At 37.5% G+C, this 20778-nt stretch overlaps 3 protein-coding genes across 3 annotated transcripts; 2 read left to right on the forward strand and 1 right to left on the reverse strand.

The window, feature by feature from the left end:
* Positions 1-188: 188 nt before the first annotated feature.
* NAC058 (NAC domain containing protein 58) lies at positions 189-2322 on the reverse strand. Its single transcript, XM_086582499.1, has 3 exons — positions 1986-2322; positions 1155-1420; positions 189-1054 (listed from the first exon to the last, which is right to left on the reverse strand). The coding sequence occupies exons 1-3, from the start codon at positions 2134-2136 to the stop codon at positions 557-559; spliced, it is 915 nt and encodes a 304-aa protein (XP_086438625.1). The 5' UTR covers positions 2137-2322; the 3' UTR covers positions 189-556.
* Positions 2323-4106: 1784 nt separating this feature from the next.
* LOC147474856 (Zinc finger (CCCH-type/C3HC4-type RING finger) family protein) lies at positions 4107-16906 on the forward strand. The gene is made up of 3 exons (XM_086584365.1): positions 4107-4295; positions 4458-5353; positions 16641-16906. The coding sequence occupies exons 2-3, from the start codon at positions 4481-4483 to the stop codon at positions 16743-16745; spliced, it is 978 nt and encodes a 325-aa protein (XP_086440491.1). The 5' UTR covers positions 4107-4295; positions 4458-4480; the 3' UTR covers positions 16746-16906.
* LOC147474857 (uncharacterized) lies at positions 16695-20587 on the forward strand. The gene is made up of 8 exons (XM_086584364.1): positions 16695-16768; positions 16847-16885; positions 18043-18060; positions 18138-18604; positions 18688-19032; positions 19121-19507; positions 19796-20007; positions 20115-20587. The coding sequence occupies exons 4-8, from the start codon at positions 18514-18516 to the stop codon at positions 20364-20366; spliced, it is 1287 nt and encodes a 428-aa protein (XP_086440490.1). The 5' UTR covers positions 16695-16768; positions 16847-16885; positions 18043-18060; positions 18138-18513; the 3' UTR covers positions 20367-20587.
* The last annotated feature ends 191 nt before the right edge of the window (positions 20588-20778 follow it).

Genomic DNA, 20778 nt, shown 5'->3' on the forward strand with positions numbered 1-20778 from the left:
CCTGGGTTTTGAGATGATTGAATAGGGTGGCGATTGAGATATTTATATCTTGAAAAAAATTTCCTATTTTAATTTTCTGAAAATTTGGGGTGTGACAGATGGTCTATAAAGTATGAAGATCATTTCTCCACCAAAAATCAGCCTCAACTCATTGTGCAAATTCTTTGTTTGAGCGAGATGTTTAGATAGATGTTGAAATAAGATGTCCATTCCCTTTACTAATTTACTAATTAAGCATAATGCAATGTAACATGCTCAACATGGTTTTGCCTTTGTCAAGCTTACAAAATAATACATATATAGGACTGAAATTTACAAGAGTAAATACAGAACCCCTTGTACAATTAACGGAACAAAGACCAAACTATGTGCAATGGATGCCCCTTGTACGCTGCCTTCTAGTTACTAGTTAAATGTTGCTCTTGGATTTTCATAGCTTCATCATTGGTAGGAAGTATATTTGGTTCCCAATATTGTCTGAGTTTGGTCCCATTTTTTCCAGTAACGAAAAAGAAAACGGAACTTTTTTATGTATGCTCTCAGTACTCCTCAAACTTCAACTACCTCGCCAGATAGAATCCGGATTATAGGGTAGTTGCTGTGCAGAATCAACCATCTTAGACGATGAAGTGGCAAAATCCATATTTAGATCAGTTCCAATGCGATAGTTCCCCTGTGCTAAGAAGTTTAAGTCAGAACTAGTTGGTTGATAACCTCTGAGCTGTAATGCTGTGAGAAGCATAGAGTTCACTGATGAGGCACTTGAGTTGAGCAAGTTTGATGGCCAATTGAGTAAGGGATGATTGGCCGCTTCTCTTGCGGATGCCCAATTCATAGCCACGTCGACATTGTTGTCGTTGTTGCTGTTATTGTTAGTAGATATAGCACTGAATCCACTTGAAGAATTGGTTAGACCATTCAAATGCGGCAGTTCAATCTCTCCAAGCTCATTCACCATTGTGGTGTTATGACAGGGAGACTCGAGCGATGAGGTCTCTTGTGGTTTTTTAACTGCGGAGCTCTTTTGAAAGACCCTACAGACCACCCATTCCTCCTGAACAACACAAGAAGAAATTCAATCAACACTGATAGGATAATCAAAGAAAGGGCGAAGCATTGTTAGAATGTTAAGTATTTTACTTTTAACTACTAACCTTGGTAGGCTTGTAAGAATACTTATTTTCTAATCGGTACTCATGCATCACCCAGTTGCTTTTTTCTCCTTTAGGAGCTCTACCCTTGTAAAATACCAAGGTTTTCTTTAGTCCAACTAAAACTCCAGATTGGTAAATCTCCTTGTCTTTGCCTGTGGTTTTCCAGTATCCTGCATTGGTAGCTCGGTTGGTTCGAAGTCCAGTTGGATACTTTCGGTCTCTTAAGCTAAAGAAGTACCATTCTTTCTCCCCCATGGAAGCTTTGCCTATATATTCAAATTAATAAAGATTTTATCAGGAGAGTATAAACGACATTGCAAATGATATCAACCCGTACAGCCAGCTTTCTATGTAACTTATCCCAAGTAATTATCTTTTGTCGATGAAAATTTAGACAAAAATCGAACGAAAATATGAAAAAATTGAAACAGACAAAGATCGAGGCAAGAATTCTTAGTACTCCAACTCTCCAAGTAGTTTTCGAAGTCTGTCTACCTCTATCTCCGCTACAACGATTTCCAAACATAGACGCCTTTTAAGTTGTGGTAAAATCCTACTTTCACAACACAGGCTATGTAGGGACTGGGATAAGGCCCCGGCCTCATAAACATTCAACAGCTATAAATCATGTTCATGTCAAAAACAGAATGAAAGGTTCAAGAAAATTAAGAAGTACATAACTACATATGCACAACCAATACATGAAAGCTAAAATGCTATAACACGTACTTCTTAAGCAAAATCTAAATGAGGAACTAGGACTGGCCAAAAAGACTCAAAAGTGCATATATACAATAGGAAGAATAGATAATATGAAAACATAACGCTAACCTGGGAGGTCCCACGGTTCACACTTGTTGAGATCAACATCAGTAATGGCTCTTGACATGAAACGAAATTCCGCAACTTTGTTACTTAGATAATAAGTAATGAGTTCTTCATCTGTTGGATGAAATCTAAACCCTGGGGGTAGGTTTTCCATGTCAAGACTCAATACTTAAAAAGACCCCTTGATATCTTGAAATGTAAATAAGGAGTGGATATCAGAAGTACAGATGATGGTTTTAAGGAGGCTCAAAAGATGAACAACTTTGAGTATTAATGTGTGGTGTGTTTTTGACACATAACTCATCCTTGAAGAAGAAGCTGCAGCTGTTTCTAGATTGTTGTTTTTATCTCATCTAACATGTTGACAAAGCTCATATATGTATACTGCAATAAAAAATTACTAGAAGATCACTAGTAGACAAATTAGGCTTTGGATTATATATTGCTAAAATGTCACAAATAAAAAGGTCTTAATCTAAAATCTAGATTGGTGATGCAAAAGTAGTTGTCAATGAAAACTGAAAAGTGATTAAAAGTTTCCATAATTAACGAAATATGAGGGCCATCAAAACTTATTGGTTCCACGCCTATAGCTAGCTAGCTAGCAAGTTCACTTATTATATGTGCATTAGTGCATATATAACCTAACTATTTGATTTCTTTTGCATGGCTTACACAACAGCATTTCTTATTATTCCTTTACGGTCTTTTTGTTTTATTTCTTGAAGAATATGCAAATATGCAATGAGTAGATAGCATATGTTAAGTATGAAAGTGTGAGGAATGAACCTAAGAGGGGTTAAATTCAAAGGAGGGGTGAGGTTTCACTGATTTGGTATACTAATGTGAATATGAAAGAGTGAGGAAACTAAGATATGGTTATATTCAAAGAGAGTGACGTCTGTTAATTTGATTTGATAGTTAAGGAGTGGTAATCATTTGTGCACGAAAGTTGTACCTCAATCACACTATAGCATTCTCCCATTCTTCTTAGTCCAGCCAACTTCACCCATTTCTAACCACCAGAATCCTTATATCGCTTTCAACTATTCCAATAGAACACCGGGACTTTTTGAATACCAAACTCATCACTATATTATTGACAGTTCATTTCATGACATAATAAAGAACACGTACATATACTTCGATATGATGTTTATTTGTGATTGGTACATTATTAGGGAACTAACATCTCTTTCTTTAATCAATGTGGGTTACGTTTTAAGTGTTAATATTGAAACTCTAATTAAGTACGTACTAGCCTACTAGGAGTGTGTACGTCTATTGGCATATGAACACTATGACAACATCTTTTCTGTTATTACCAATTAGCTAATAGGAGATTAGGAGTTTCGACTTTGTCTTTTGCTATATGAACTTACATGATTATATATGTATCCTAGGTAATTAATTTCAAGTCGGAAAATGGAGTTTGAATTATATGATGGTGTTCATGAAACACAAGCCTTCAAAACAAACATCTTGTCCAAATCAACTCAACTTGGAGCCTTGGAGGCAATATTTTTAGCTCAAGGCGGCACACAGTGCACCTTGCTTGTCTCCAATCAGACTGGCAATGCTCTGCCATTGATTAACCATTAATGAAATCGGATAGAGGTCATGAATCCATGTAGTCAACCATAGCAAAGGGAACGGGAAGCAGAAGTGTTTTTGAACACGTTCATTGTTCTTGATGAAGGTTTAATGTTAATAATGATAAAAATATTAGCAGTGGTTAAAAGTGTTAACCAACCCGCACAACCATATTTTTATCTTGCAAACGTATAGCCAGCCTCCCCTATTTTCAATCCTAACAAGAAATTTGGACCAGTCTAAGAAAATAAAAGCTAGACTTTCTAGAAACTCGATCAATTTAATCTTGCTAAGAGTTCACACCGTCAAATCTCTGCTGAATCGTTGAACATCTAATTAACTCAACAGTGTACGTGGTCGTATGCCCTGCAAGAGCCTCTCACATTATATTATCAACTTTGGTTAATGATGATTACTAATGTAGTAAAATAATTTATACATATTTTTTTATTGGACACGTACTAGTCATTATAAAGATCTGAGTTAGATATTTTTGACGATACTAACATTGAATTGTTTACCAAAAAAATATTTGCATTGGACTACAAAAACTTACTTAGACTTAATACTTGATCGTGATAGTCATTAGTCAATCTTTCAAGTCGCGTTGGGCCAAAATAAACGGGCCTAGGCCCATTATTGAAGTTTGAACTGTTTACCCCTTTCGAAAATTCCCAATAAAATTTTCTTCATCCTCATTCATCTCCGTTTTCCCATTCAGTAAGTTTGCTTTCTTTTCTATATATTGTCATCTTATGTTTATTGCTTATTTAGTTTATTATTAGTTTAAAATGTTAACTTATTTATTTTCATTAGTTCTGCTTTTATAAGCTTATAAGTTCAAATTTTCATTAATTCCCACTTGTTTACTATAAACTGTAGGTTTTCAACTCGCGTTAGTTGTAATGGAAGATTCAAGTGAACCTCAATCTTCAGAACAAGTATGTAATTTTTTTCGCAAACCTACAAAGAATAAAAACATTAGAAAACGAACAACTGATGAAGATGATGAAGAAGAAGAGCAAGAAGATTCTGTGACAATAAATAGGAATAAGAAACAACCCAAACCTGACAACAAGCTCGTTTTCTCAACCGGGCCGATAAAAAAATCTGACCCTAATAATGAAGAAAATGAGTCGAAAGTGGAGAACTCAATCTTCCAATTCGAGTCGTCGAGTGAGATTCAAGTTCAGAATGATAGTAGAGCAACGGCAATATCTGAAATAGAGACAGATTATACAAGAGATGCTAGAGCGATAAGGGAAAGAATGTTGAAACAAGCGGAGAATACATTGAAAGGGAAAGGTGGTGATGAGAAAGTTTACAAAGGTATTCATGGGTATACAGATTATAAAGCTGGGTTTCGAAGAGAACAAACGATTGCTAGTGAGAAAGCTGGTGGGTCTCATGGACCACTTAGAGCTTCAGCTCATATTCGGGCATCGACAAGGTTTGATTACCAACCGGATATTTGTAAGGATTATAAAGAGACTGGTTACTGTGGGTTTGGTGATGCGTGTAAGTTTATGCATGATAGAGGGGATTATAAGTCTGGTTGGCAAATGGAAAGGGAATGGGACGAAGCTGAGAAGGTTAGGAAGAGGAACTTGGCTATGGGTATAATGGAGGATGAAGACGAGGAAGGTGGAGCGGGTGGAGGGAGTGATGATGACGATGATGAGAAGTTACCATTTGCGTGTTTTATTTGTCGTGAAGCGTTTGTTGATCCTGTTGTTACCAAGTGCAAGCATTACTTTTGTGAACATTGCGCATTAAAGGTATGCTTTCCTTTGCTTATTTAAGTCATTTGTCTGTTAATTTATGTTGCATGTTTACTTTTTAATGGATTAGAATTGAGAAATTATTAGTTGTTACTTCACTGGCTTGGTTGTTAATAACACTTTACTTCTTTACTTATTGGTCAATTGGAAGTGAGAAAATATTACCTGTTACTTTTATGGATAATTGCAACTCAAATATGACGTTGCGAACTATTATGATCCTTTAAAAAATGGGGAGCATATCTTGAAATTAAGAAACCATTAATATGACTTGTGTAGAAAATTAGACAATCATTCTTTTAGAAGCTTATATGATGGCTTTCCACATGGGAAATGTACCAAGCTAATTTGTATGGACTCTGGAAAGGACTTTATCAGTGAAATCCTCTTCCGTTGGGTCAAGATAGTGCTAGTTTTGAGGGGAAGGATTAGTGGGGTTTTATCTTTATAGCAATTGATAGTGGGAGGTTTGATGCTTACTTGTTTTGAGATGATTGTTTTTTTTTTTTTTTTTGCACTTGTAGGTATTTGTCTGTCTTTGTTTTCTTATTCAACCTCTAAAAATAGAATCCTTAACTGACGCAAAGGAGAGACTCAAAAGAAATGATTGAAGGGTAAGATGGCTTAGGATTAGACTGATTGAGAAAGAGAATATGCAAAGAAAAGCAATCGGGAAAGGATAGATCTAACAGGCCAAAGGCTAACCACTATCAAGGCAGCATGAGAGCCAGGTGCCTTAGCTATTACTTTACTGAATCGGAACCCGAAACTTGATTCTTACGGTAGGGAGAAGCGGATGGAAGCTTCTTATTATCACTGCTCACCGAACCTAAGTAGTTCAGTTTGGAAGGTCGAATCCGTATCTAATAGAGAATCCAATATCGCTGGAGTTTGATTTACCAGTTCCGGGAATCAATAGAATTGGGTTAGTGCTCAAGTCCAACGATGTGAGCTAGTGAGTCTTAGAAATTCTTCCTAAACAAATCAATAGTTTATTAACAAAACAAATAGTGAGTTTATTACTTCTCTATTGCTACCATGAGTGATGTTACAATTACCAACAACCACCTGATCATGCCCCTGAGATTCTTAAGCCTGTGATAGAACGCTGGGATCGGCAGTGGGTCCAAAGGAGAGTTGGTTCGTGGCACCAGTATATGGATTTCACCAATAAGATCGGGTATCTAGTCGCAGAGCTGAGGAGAGAAAATAAAGATTAGGTTTAGGACACTTCCAACTAAACTCAAACGAATATTCCCAAATTCTTTCTTGGGTGAACCCCGAGAATTTTTCTATTAAGTGCTATTTTAAGACTTAGTTCTTAATAAGCCGGTGAATCCTATTCATTAGATGATTCTATTATCATGTCTATTTCTTTATTCAAAGCTCGTATGTCTCCACTGCTAGGTTCGTGTCGCCCACATTCCCCATCTTCTAGCGTCTCATATCCCTCGTCTCTTTCTTACAACCCACAAAGGTCTACACAGACCAACCCTGTTATAGCTTGGTTAAAAAGAAATAAGACTCCGCCAATAGATGTGGCGGGAAAGGCACCCCAACTACCTTTCTCCTTGCATGGAATCAAGGGAGTGAGCCATCCAACCCTACAACCACCAGCCCATCGGCAAAGCCCTATTGATGCACCTATTGGAGCCCATCACTTAAGAGTGGTGACTCATCTTTGGTGGCAAAAGATACAAAGTGAGGGTTACAAGGAATTTGATCCATTAAATAGACAGAGTTCTAGCAGTTCCGTAGTCCATGCACACACCACAATCCCTATTATTCATTATACCACCTTTCAACAGGCTCTTTTACTATCTCTGTTAACTGGGTCTTCAGTATGGTGGAATTCATTTTCTACAGAATATGCTCGCCTGTTCAAGGACGCTGCAGAGGGTAGGGTAAGAACATTCGGCTTTCCACATTTCAATGGAGTGTTTCACGACCAACTTCAACATTCCTTTGAAAAAGAGAAGTTTCAAACGGAAAAGAAACACGAGTTTGCTATAATAAAAAACGAAGCACACGTTGCAATGGGGAAAGATACTGAGCCTCTTCCTCCTACAGTCAAAACTCTAGCATTGGCTACTATGGTCGGTGCTATCCTTATTGATGTATTATTGAATGAGACCGCTATACCTGATGTTAATCATATTCTAGAAAAGTTTAGAGACATATAACATATAACACTTTTAGGAAAAATAAGATAATGGAAAGTGATCATTTGAAGAGTTCAATAAGCCTTATCCTATCATATCTTTATTTTCGTATCTTATCCTTTTTTCTTGCTCTATTAGCTCATTTCGGATTGGATTTAGTTTGGGCTTATAGATAAAGAGAAAATGGCCCTAGAATGAGGCCCCGGTAGCCACTATGGTACTGGGGGAGAGGAAAGTGGGTATGTGGGTTCCTTTCGCTATTTGATAGACAAGATGATTTCCACTCTAACGAGTGATTACTTGAAATCTAAAACAGGTTCTATTTCTCTGCCTACAGATACACTAACCATAGGGATTTCCTCTCTCAATGACTGAGACAATCAATTTTTTAGTGAGGAAAGATCTGGTTCTAATGACAGCCTTAATTAGCACAGGGAAGAGATGCTAGAAATCGCGGATTCGGTTGTTTTATCGGTAAAGCAGTTGTAAGACTGCTGAGAGTGCATCGGTTAGTAACATCCGATGGAAACTAACCTACTTTTTAAGAGGCCTTCGGAGGAAACTAACCATTGAATTGAGAGCCTCCCACTCATAACATCAGAGCTGACTTGATTTCTCGTAAATAAAGTGAATTCAGTAAGTTCTGGGACTGGCGTTTGTTCACAACAAGGTAGCCGTAGGGAGATAACCTATGGGCTGGATTGAATCTTTCTTTTGGAGAGCTAATGCTTGAAAGGAGAGTTCATTCTATCACTCAAAAGTGAAAGACTGATTTGAATTCACGCTAGTGGAATTTGAGAAAGGAAGGAAACTCGTACTTGTGGGGAGAAGGTGGTGGGCATGGCTGCCCTCGTAGTCACACGCAGGAGATTCCGTTTCTGTTCCGTGGGTGGGGGCTAGCTATGCATAATAAATAGCTGAGCTCTAAGAGTGACAATCCAGTAGAGCCCAAAGAAAGGCTTTTCTCGAAGGTTATAAGCTCATAAAGTAGTCAACTACTATATGTATGTTGAAATAAGAAACTATTTCACTCAGAAAGTCAGGATGGTTAACTATGACTTCTTTCCTACCTTGGATGAGTGTAGTAAGGGTATCTTAGAGTGTCGAGGAAAGCACTAACCATCTCCTTTTCAAGCATTGGGGTTTCACCTGTGCCGCCAATTCTTTCCATCGCTGGGCATAGGCTCTGAATTATTCATTCTTCCTTTTTTTGCATTCGCTGAAGTTCGCAGCGATCTGATTCCATTTCAGTGTTGAACTTATATTGCGCAAGGAAAGCGTTGGCCAAATCTGACCAGGTGCGGATTTTGTGAGGGTCTAACTGCACAAACCAAGACAGAGAACGGGGTGAGGCTTTTCTGGAATTACTGAATCAGTAGCCTCTCATTGTTACCATATAAGCACAGTCAATCTTTGAGTGAAAGGACAGAACCATCATATCAAGCGTTCGGAAGTGATTGAACAGCAGCCACGGTGTGGAACCAGTGATCGACTTCAACTTAGCGAACCAACCTTGCTATAGCGATGTGGGAGTTATGCTTTAAAGAGCATAGGCCATGTTTGAACTCTTTAAGCTCAGATAGCAAGAATGCTACTAGAACTCCCTTCAGATAAGGAGAGAGAGTTCCCTAACCAAATTTCAAAAGGAAGACTGGACAGTCCTCGGGGTAATTCCCACATTGCCCTTATACGACGAACCCGTTTAGACTCACTATGATCTAAGCGAGCAATCACCTTATATCCCATTCCACCTATTCTCAAAAGAGTTGATAACCGACGGGTAGGATACTAGGCCTCTATCCCCATTAATCCAAATGGAGACATAAACGACATCAAAGTCCAAATAGAAATAGGACTCAAGTCCACACTCCCATTCTTAACAAAGAACCGCTTTAGCAAACTCAAATGAACCAGTGCTAGAAATCAATGACCTTTGTCAAGAGATTTCTACCTGAAATTCACCTATGGCTTCCTCATAGCGCTTAGCCACAAGCGGGCCAGCGATGACGACATCGTCACCTAACATGGCATAACGCCTAAATTCCCGACCTGGTAGATTAGTTCTGCACAATACCACACCAAGAAATGGTGTGATAAAGCAAAGAGTGGGCAAGAAGAGTAATAAAGGTTGAACAGCCACATACGTTTCGATGTTTCCTACAATTTGGTACATCAAAAACATTATGTCATAGTGTTGTGTTAACAATAGACCCTGCCAGATTATGACCCAACCTCCACTATACTAAATAGATAGAATAAAGGCCAGCGATCAGTAGCCGACTTAAGGTCAAAACTGTAACACTTTTGGGCACCTTTAATCCACTCACTCAAGTGGTTGCGATTGATCAAACGTGCCATCATTAGGAATAGTCTTTAACAAAGACATAAACCACACATGGTACAGATGAAGTAACCGTTGTTTAACATAGTTACCAATCGCAAAGATTTGTCTCTTGCCAGATCCCTCTAAACTCATGCCTAAGCGGCCACCGGTCAAAGGGAGTTTGAGCTGAGAGGCTGTAGGTAAAAACCGGACCAACGCAACGTTTGAACCAATTGAGATCTTTTCTCAGTGGCTTTACTGTAGCTTGGATCAAAGGCATACCTACTTCTATCAAGTGTTTAGTTCCCTCTCTTCCCTTTTGGACACACCGCCATGGTAAACTCCACTTGTAGAAACAGATTCTGAAAGCCAAGGCTGCTAGCATACTTTCTCTTTTTTCCTTTCTTTTTCTATCTCCCAACTCTTTGCTCACTTAAGAAGGTACATGCATTGTTTCACTCAATCACTGCCTTCAGTAGACAAGAACACGGTTTATACCTTCAAAGCACCAATCTATTGTCAGAGTCCTAAAACTAAGGAGAAATGGGCTTCTAGCTCGTTTCTTTCTAAATAACATCCTTTCATAGCGGGAAAAGTAGCTCCTTGTTCGTAGCGAGAACCTATACGGGTGGGGCAGGGAAGGTCGGTCTCAAGGCATAGCATAAGAGCGTAGGTGAGGCTAATTACTTATGGTTGATGTCAGAAAAGGGGTTTCGGGACTGCATGCCCAATATTTACACGGGGTTTATTCAGAACCAAATAACTGAAGAGGGAGCGCGACCCCTAGGTGATCTTCTTTGTGAGGATGGGGTAGGTTAGATACTCTAGGCCCAGTGGGAAATGGTATGTGATTATTGATTTGATTAAAAAAATGATATGGTCAATAACACGAGTTCTCTAATTCTAGAAAGAAATGTAATAAATGTTGTCTACGCAACCAAACACTGAAAATGGTCAGTCTAGTACTCTAGTTACAACATAGCTCAGGCAAGCATGAGATGACGAAATGATAATCTTGGCACATACGCCAATCTTTATAATAAGGGTAAGAATTAAGTAGTGAAGTTGCAGGGGGCAAATAGAAATCTTGCAACTCATGAAACAGTGAGTAAACTCCCATTTCCAGAAAATTTTGTGCTGAATGGTATCTTTGGAAAGTACCCCATATCCAAAAGGAATCAAATGTTTTCATTGACAAACCTAGCTGCGAATAGTGAATAAGTTGACAATCTCTTATTCTTCACAACCCCCTAGCAACAGATTAATGAACTGATCCACACTCAAGCTCAATAAGACAGCATAGACTAATGCTGAATATGTATATGCAATACTTCTGGTTCACGCAATATTCAAACACATGGAATTTTTATGCTGAATAGGTGTGTTGGACTTTCAGAAGGTATCTTGTTAATAGGTAGCTGTGATAGTCAGCGTCGTTATAAACCACCGAATGTGGTGGTCATGGAGGTTATAAAAGGACATTGAGCCTGTTGTTCATTTGCTATGCAGACCGAGAATAGCATTTTGAGAAAAAATGTGGAGCAGGTGGGCTATAAGTTGGCAGGGGAAGGTTGAAAAGTATTTGGTTTGACGTAGTGAGAGTACATTTGCATAGGTTACAGTTTCTGACCTGCTACCTCGTAATGTATCTGTACTAATCTACAGTACGCACATGCATTAGCTTGCTCTTTAGTGTCAGTACATCATCATTAGCATACTATTAGGTAGTCATTTGGTTAGCACGCCGTATTGGATACATCATTTAGCAAAAGTTGGGCTCCCTTTGTAACAGTCTACTAAGTCACTACCTATTTCCCTCACTGTTGGTTTCTGTATACTTAGTTAATAAATTTTGGTTGATGATCAAGTTGACTATGGAATTACTCTCAGAAAAGTAGGTCACAATTCCAAATGGTGATAAGCGTGACCTGAAGTACCTTTTGCAGTACTGCACATCTTGTTTTGAAAAATTGCTTTCAGTCACAAGAAAATAGAAATAAAAATAAAAAAGTCAAAATAGAATGCGAGCCATCGTCACCTATACATATTAGGTTGACTAATTTACTTCTATTGTTGTGCTTGCCAGCCAGTATTTTGAATCAAATTTTTTTAGGATACTATGAGTTCCCCAAGATTCTTACCTAAACTCAAGCCTTGATATCTGTGTTGCATGGGTACGGGTATGAGTGTTGGGTTTGGACACGGGTACTGCGATTTGGACACAAGGAGGTCTAAAAATCAAGACACGGGGACACGGCGAATATTCTAATTTAATATTATATTTTATTAAAACATAAATTATTTTAAATAGAAAAAAAAAAAAAAAAAAAAAAAAATATATATATATATATATATATATATATATATATATATATATATTGATAAAGCCCACAAGCCATTTAAAACAGTTTTTGCTAAGTTTTGATCTTGAATATAACCATTCCAAAAAATCCCAAGTCCACATTGCTTATTAAAAGCCCCATTTAATCCTATCTATGGAAGAAAGAAACAAAAGATCCCAAGCCCACATCACTTATTAAAAGCTCACTTCTTAATTGTCTTAAACAAACCCTAGATTTGAGTTGCAGCCGCTATGAAAGAAGATGGTGCACAACCGACAACATCAATCCACCACCACTCCCACCACCATTCGACGAATTCTCGGGTCAAGTCTACTCCATTTCTCGCTTTCTTCCTTCTTTCTTAATCTTTTTTTTTTTTTTTGAAACTGAGAATAGATTAATGACGAAACAGTGTCACGTCGGTGTCAATGTCGACACAACACGACACGAGACACGCCGAGGCATACCCATGCAACACAGCTTGATATTGTTATTTTGCTATGTTGCATGGACACGCCATATTTTGATATGTATCCGCATGTCTGTGTCAGACACATATCAGTCACATATTGTATGTGATATTACCTCAATTTTATATTTCGTCGTGTCGGATATGGACACACCTATCCGTATCAATGTAGCTTAATTATTTTGTTATCCCTTCTCTGTAGAACCTATATATATAGTTAGTTTTGCTCTAGTCAGGACTTCCCGTACCCAAAACAATCCGGACCTAAACAAATTCACGTGGCCCCCTTTTGTTAATTCCCTCTCTCCTCTCTCTCTACTTTATTGTTTTGTACCGACCTCCACAAACTCTCTCTCCACTATTACTCCTGTTTTTCCTCACTCTCTCTCTCCTCTCTTTCTTTGATTTGTTCTCTAACAAACCCCACACACTCTCTCCACTTTTACTTCTCACGCTCTCTCTCCTCCAAAAATATTTCCTCTCCACCTTTTGTTGTCACTCCCAACTTCCCCACCTTATAGTCTCTCACCTCAATATCCCCACCACATTTTTTTTTTTTACTTAAGACTGTTCCAACTTCCAACATGGAACAAAATAGTCATAGCTACAATTGCTTTTCAGAAAAGCATTAAGTGTGAAAATAACGAATTGGTGGCATAATATTGCTATCCATTTCTGAAATGGAGTTAGTAGTTTTTTTTTGTTCGGTTAATTAAATGGAGCTTGTAGCTAGAATTAGTGTTGTTTTTTGGTTTATGAATTGAGTAGTTTCTATGTTATTTTTTTTATCTAATGAATTTGGTAGCTAGAATTAGCATTGTTTTTTTTAGCTAGTTCTCAGTACACTTGCACATTAGAACTTATCCTGTTGGTTGGTCAAAATAGAGATGTACTTTGAATACACTTGCACAGTAGAACTTAAGTTGTTGGTTGATCAAAATAGAGATGTACTTTGAACAGTAGGTTCCTCATGTAAATTACGGTGATTAGTCAAGCAAGGAAAACCTTTACAACACATGTAACTTGGAAGCTCGACACTGCTAACTGCGTGAAGAAGTATACAATCATTTTGTCTTGAGAGGAAAATTGGAAAAATACGTTGAACTAGAGTACTAATAAGTTGGACTAACCACCTGAAACAATTATCTTTCAATCTTTAGCTCCTATCCGGACTTCCTGTGTGAAAAAATTAAAACTTCACTTCCATAGACCAAACAGATTCATCATCTTCTTCTATTAACTTTTCTTTCCAAACACTTCCTTCAGTAACACAGAAGAACATTAAGAGTAATCAAACCAAACAGATGAAGACTGACTATAGTGTGTAAGGACTTTTGCTGTCACAGTCTAATGAACACTTTCAGCTGAACTAAGAGTCATATTGGGTTTCTCTGGCTCATTATTTTTCACCTCAACTTCACAAGAATCAACTTCAAGATGCTCCATTTCACAACAAAATTCTTCTATTCACATAAATTTTCAAACTATCTCAGACAATTCAACATGCCCAAGTTCAATTCCACCAAATGTGTCGTTCAAAGTACTTCAAAACCACCTAAATTCATGAAAAATAAATACTTAAAAACAGCAAAATGAAGTATATTTATAAAAGTACTAGCATTCATTGGCATAGATTGGGTTTCAAGGAAGAGATCAGGGGTTTTGCGAGAGAAGAGCGAGAGAGAGATTGGGTTGTAGAGAATGAAAGAAAGAGAGGAGAGAGATGAGAAAAAATAGGTGTAATAAAAGTGGACTAGTCTCTGAGAAATCAAAAGCATGTTCGTTGTGTTTGTGTTTATATATATATATGGGGAGGATCCTCTTACCAGAGAGAGAGAGTGTGTTTGCGTAGGAATAAAGTATTAAAGTGGAGAGAGAGGAGAGAGAATAGAGAAAATGTGGTCACATGAAATATATGGGTCTTGACTATAATGTTACGGACCTTCCCGGACTAGAGTATTTCTCTGCAATCAAATCAAAATGTGAAGTCTGACTGTGTTTGTGTTTATATATATATATGGGGAGGGATCCGTTTACCATGGTTTCTACCACCCTAACTATGGGTAGTTACTCCACCAAAATTCGGCTCATTTTGAAAACCTCTAACCTAGTTAAAAAATGTTGCCAACTTTGAATTTTTTTTAACAGTCCAGATTCTTCGATTTTGCAATCATCTTTTGACATTATTAAACACCATTAAATGAGATGAAATTTTATGGAGGTGATCTTTATGGTTTGTTGGACATATTCACAAAAAATTAGGTTCTAGTTCGTCTTGTGGGTGAAGTTGTGGGGCATGGTATGAAAACTATGGTATATATATATGGGGTGGGATAGAGCCACATTCTTTTGTGCACATTATAGCTATATTTTCGACATACAAATGAATTAAGGCCTAATTTTTTGTGGAGATTATTTCCCCACCATGAATAATTATAATATTTGGATATGCCTAATCATATAAAAATTAGTGTTTATTTTTTTAACTTTTCATCTAACCGTCCAAAATTTTTGTGAGCATGTTCTAAGGTTAGACTTCTTTGAATGAGCTGAATTTTTGTGAGCATGTTCTCTATGGTGGGGATATAATATCTACAAAAATTCAGCCCTTAATTCAAAAGTCCATGATTTTGCTTAGATCCGTTTACAATGTGGCTACAGTGAATGTGACTTTATCCCTCCCTTCCCTTTATATATATATCTAAGGGAGGGATACACCCACTCCCTTACTAGCCACTCCCAATCTGGACCACTCATTCTCTTAGAACCAACGGACCAAATCTAACATACTAAAACAGCCAAAATAAGGGGGGTAAACTGGTAAATTATCTTTTCCATGTTCTAAACCCAACAAATTAGATCAACCCTTTTCTCTAGCAACCCTTCTTCTCCAACTTCTCAGCACTTTCTTTTCCAAAAAACCTTCCCGACTCTCTTTCTGAAATTCCTCAAGAATTACAAGGTTTCATCACAACTAAGCTGACAAGCTATGTTGATTACCTTCGAGTTCGCTCGGTTTGTCCAACATGGCAAGCAATATTACCGCGAAAACCCCACAGTCGACTTGTTCAAAGTCCATGGTTATTGCTTTCTCGTTATAACAATGACAACACTTTATGTGATACCCATTGCTATTTTTTACAATTTAGCTGATAGTAGAACTTATTCTCTTGAGCTTCCAGAGGTTATTGGTGATAAAAAACAGTGTTGGGATTCACCTTATGGATGGGTAGTTTATGGGCAAGAAGCTGGCCCTTTGATTAGTCTATTGAATCCATTAACTAGAGCTCAAATTCAACTGCCCTTCTTGTTTTACTGCCGTTCAACTTCTCCGAATGATTATAACAATGTTCTCCCATGGGATCAGACCGATTACCTTGCTGATTGTACCATTGTCAAAGCTGTTCTATTTAGAAATCCATCTCTGAGTAGTGATTTCACAATTATGGCGTTGATGGAAGGTGGGAATTGTAGTTTGGCTTCTTTTTTTTTTTCGTTCTAGAACTGAGGCTTGGGCTCTTTTTACAGACACAGATGATAATCATGATATTACTTTGGGAGATGTCATTTGTTTCAAAGGGAAATACTCTGTTGTAGATTTGGATGGAAATGTTTATCACTGCCGCTTGGCTGTTTCACCAAATTTGGTTATACTTATACTTATGTTGTAGTGTTGTTTTTTTCGGTAATAATTATTTTTGGGTGCTAGAGTGGAGAAGTTGGAGAAGAAGGGTTGAGAAGAATGGTCGATCTAATTTGTTGGGTTTAGAAGATGGGAAGGGTAATTTACCAGTTTACCCCCTTTATTTTGGGTAGATATGTTAGATCTGGTCCGTTGGTTCTAAGAGAATGAATGGTCCGGATAGGGAGTGGCTAGTAAGGGAGTGGGTGTATCCCTCCCCATATATATATATGTTGAACTGTAGCAACATAATATTCTTTTTACTTCATTGCTTCAAATCTCTAATCAAATTTTTCCTGTCCACAGCATCACTCAAAGAACAAGAGGTGTTTTGTGTGCAACGAGCCTACTCTGGGTATTTTCAACACAGCTCACGAGATAAAGAAAAAGATAGCGGCTGAAGGAAAATGAAGTTGAAGTCCTTTCAATCTCTTGTAATTTCACTATCACACATCTTTATTGTGATGCATTACATGTGGAAACAATTTATATAGTTTTTCTTTTAATGGTAGGATTTCCTGACCAGAGAAGCAATATATGACGTGATATGAGTAAGATTTTCTTTTCATTTCTCCCGCACTTCTTGAATTTTGTGATTTGTATATTCTGATCATTGCACAGAAGTAGGAACATACTTGCGTAAGGCAAAATGTTGCGGTAAAGATGCTATTTCGTTGAATCGGGACAACTGTCAAAGGAGCAACTATTAGCTACAGGATTTTCTTTTAGAATAGCTTGTAGTTCAAGGATCTAACTTGCCAAACTCATTACTACATTGTTCATCTACGTTCTGGTTAAAATATTAAAATCATATCTATTTTTCAATTTTAGTAATGATTAGAAGTTTTTCTATGATAGGATTTTATTGATTTCTTCACGACCATGAGTCCATGATGTTGATGTATTGATTATCGGAAAAAAAATATGATGTTGATGCATTGCACAGCTCAGTGTAGCTACCCACGTAGACGCTCGTATTACTCCGTTGGTTACCTACAACAAACTAGATGACAAGACCCAAGATATTTAATCAATAAATATTTCTCAAGTACTACCCCAATTTTGACTCCTTCAAGGCTTCAAGTGGAGATCTTGATGCAAGTCTCGTTGGATTGGAACTGGAAATGAGAACTGAATATTAAATCTATTCAAGAGAATGATCTTTTACAGCGAAAATAAATTTCTACAAAGATGAAAATATTACTGAAACAGCTAAAGGTTCCTGTAATTTAGTTAAATTTATCCACAAATCTTCTAAGATCCACTCCAGAGTAAGACATGCCACGTGTTTACTTAGTGATATTGTTCGTTCATAAGATTCTCAGTTCCCAGTCCCTGAATGGTGGCTTACTTCATTTTTGATTTAGCAGATTTAACTATCTTAATTCTTGCATAAATCAAAGATTACATTGCTTATGGAATGAGATAAAGCATATGTCTTTTGTATTTTTTTTACATTTACAAGATATAAACCATGAAGAAGGGTGTGGTGGCACATGAGTACATACTTTCTTAAAGTTGCTTTGCCTTGGTGAGGTAAATTAGGTGTCATCTTCCAATCTAATTAACAACAAAGTAATACTTGCATGTTCAAAAGAAACCATAGCATGTTGTTCTTCAGTTATCTTACAAGTTCATTCCATTTTCTTTCCCTCATTTTCTACTTCTCATCCATTTTGCCTGCTAAACTCGTTGGTTCTTTTTGCAGCAAAACAATTTCCAAAAGGTTTGCTCTTCCTCTCTCTCTCTCTCGCACACACAGACTCACGAACACTGTTTCTTAATCTACATATTGTTCTGCAGTACTGAAGATAAATATGAAGTTAATTGCTATGAGAAAGAGGAATGTACAGACGAAGAAGACTGGGAAAGTGCGGGTGATGGATCATGTAGTTATTTACATGAGGAGGGTATTGGGTTCATTACTTTTGAGTGCTCGAAGAATGGAGATCTTGTTGCCGACACCAATTGTGATGGAGATGCTTTACTGGCTTCACCAAATCAATGCCTTCATAAGGAGCAACTGCTGGAACAAAAGGATGTTGGCCTTCAAAAACCAGTGTGTGAGGAACCTTCTGAAGGCCTGTTGGAGGAACAATTTTGTAGTTATTTTACAACCTCCTCATTTACACATAATATCCAAGAAAATACACAAATTGAGAACACTAATTTAGTTACCATGCTGGTAGATCAAGATGAGGTTAACTTTACCACGACGGTACCAGATACAAATGAGAAATGCTCGGTGTCCTTTAGTGGTGCTTGTGAAGGTACAAATGAGGATAGTCTCTTAAGTTTGTTAAGATTAGCTGCATTTTGTTACCATGTCTGACGTTGCTTTCGTTGTAAACAGACAGACGCTTTACCAAACAAGATGATTCAGATGTACAAAAGAACTTCTCACTAGATGGAGACTTTTTCAAATTTTCTCCTAAGCTCCTATCATCGAGAACTGCAAAACCTTTAGAAACTAGCAGCGGAGATGCTATTGGAGACTCATGTACTGTACACTCAACCTCTAAAGGCTCTTCAGAATGGAGAAGTTCTTTCTGTTATAGAGATTCAGTGAGCGTAGATCGCTTTTCATCTTCATCTCGAAGGAGTTGCCCTACGCTGGAGTCTTGTACAGCAGCCCAGATGTATGATGAGGAGATGATGTTCTACGACGAATTTAGTGCTCAGAAGCTCAATGAAACAAGTAACGTCTACATCTTTATTATTCACAGCATCTTTATTATTTCTTAATGTAATTGAACTGATTTTTAGAATTGAGAATCAATTGCCAGATTTGCTCAAGGGTGTGGAGAGGTTTCCAAGATCACTGTCGCAAAGAATTTTGCGCAAATTAACAAAGAAGAATGAAAATACATCAGAGTTTCCAAGAAGCCTATATCTTGATCTAGAGAATGCTTATGTTGCACAAATTTGTGTGGCATGGGAAGCTCTTAGTTTGAACTACAGGAGTTTCCTGCCACTTAGAGCTTTACAAGGTGAAGAAGATCCTGGCTGTCCTGCCTATATGGCACAACAGGTTCAGCAATTTCAAGTTCTACTACAGCGGTTTATCGAGAATGAGCCTTATGAACGTGGAAGGAGACCTGAGGTGTATTCTAGGATTCAGATTTCATCACCCAAGTTGCTTCAAGTTCCTGAGTTCAGAGCAGTTGATATAGGTATTTTTCTTTAGGCCAGAGTCGGGTTTAGTAACAGACTAGTAAGAACACGTGGGCGTAACCCCATTTACTATGTATATACCATGAAACCACTGGAAGGTTGAGGTGTGACTTAGGTTGCTCAACTCTTCAGCAATTTGGTCTTTCTTCTTCATGCTTAATGTGAAAGAACACAACCCCATTAAATAATATAGTTTGTGAGTTGTGATTCGATAAATGAAGAGATTGGTTTCCAAATCCTCCAGTGATGTTAAATACTAAAAATATGCCCCTCATCTCAACATTCAGAAAATGATCAGGCGGAGGAAGCTTGGACAACAAAAATCTCATCAGTCAGATTCATTGCAAGAATGGAAGATGGAATTCGAATTTTTATGAAATTTCTCAAGGCAGATAAGGAAAAAAACTATCAAATCTTCAAAACTTTTATCAGGAGGAACAAGAGAACTTGCATAGTTGATCCAACTCTTCACCATTTGTTGAAGAAAGCCAACAAAAAAGTGAGTCTCAATATGGCCTTGTATTGCCTTGCCTATGTATCACCTACTGTTCTACTCTTTTTCTTAGTGTTTTTCATTTTTGTCATACTCTTGTATGGAATTCACAGAAGAAGAAGAAGATTAAAGATATTAGCCGAGTTCGAAAATGCTTGAGAAGAGCACTGCCGAGGGATGAAGAGATGGAAATGCTGATGGGTTTGGTAGACCTCAAAGTTGTTTTGAGAGTTCTCAGAATGTCAGAGATAAGTGAAGAACAGTTACACTGGTGTGAAGAAAAGATGAGCAAACTTAGATTTTGGGACGGGAAATTACAAAGAGATTCCTCACCTCTTCCTTACCCTGGACACCCACTTCAGTAACTTAGTTGTTACACTTCTAAACTACATTCTCTGGACATTCTCTTAAAATCATGAATGTCCCTGTAGAAAGTATAGTTTAGGTACCCTGCATAAATAATGTAAATATTTGCCAATATGGTAATATGGACCTAAAACTGACATAGGTACTTGTAGGAATCATGGATTTTGTTTTGAATATAGGGCCCCTTGACTATATGGTATCCATGGAAAAGGTGGAGAAATCTTGTATGTTATTGATCTTAAGAAACAGGGAAAGTTAAAGTGCAGAGACAAAAGAAGGAACATGAAGATTTAACTTTAAGTTCTCTAGGTATCAAAAAAAGATATAGGTAATTCTGCATGCATAGGAATAAAAAAGAGGGTACATTGTACACTCAAAGGGAAAGCTGTTAGAAGGTCCCCTTTGGAATGA

The sequence above is a fragment of the Coptis chinensis genome, chromosome 9, assembly GCF_015680905.1.
Source record: "Coptis chinensis isolate HL-2020 chromosome 9, ASM1568090v1, whole genome shotgun sequence".
In the NCBI taxonomy this organism is placed as follows: Eukaryota; Viridiplantae; Streptophyta; class Magnoliopsida; order Ranunculales; family Ranunculaceae; genus Coptis; species Coptis chinensis.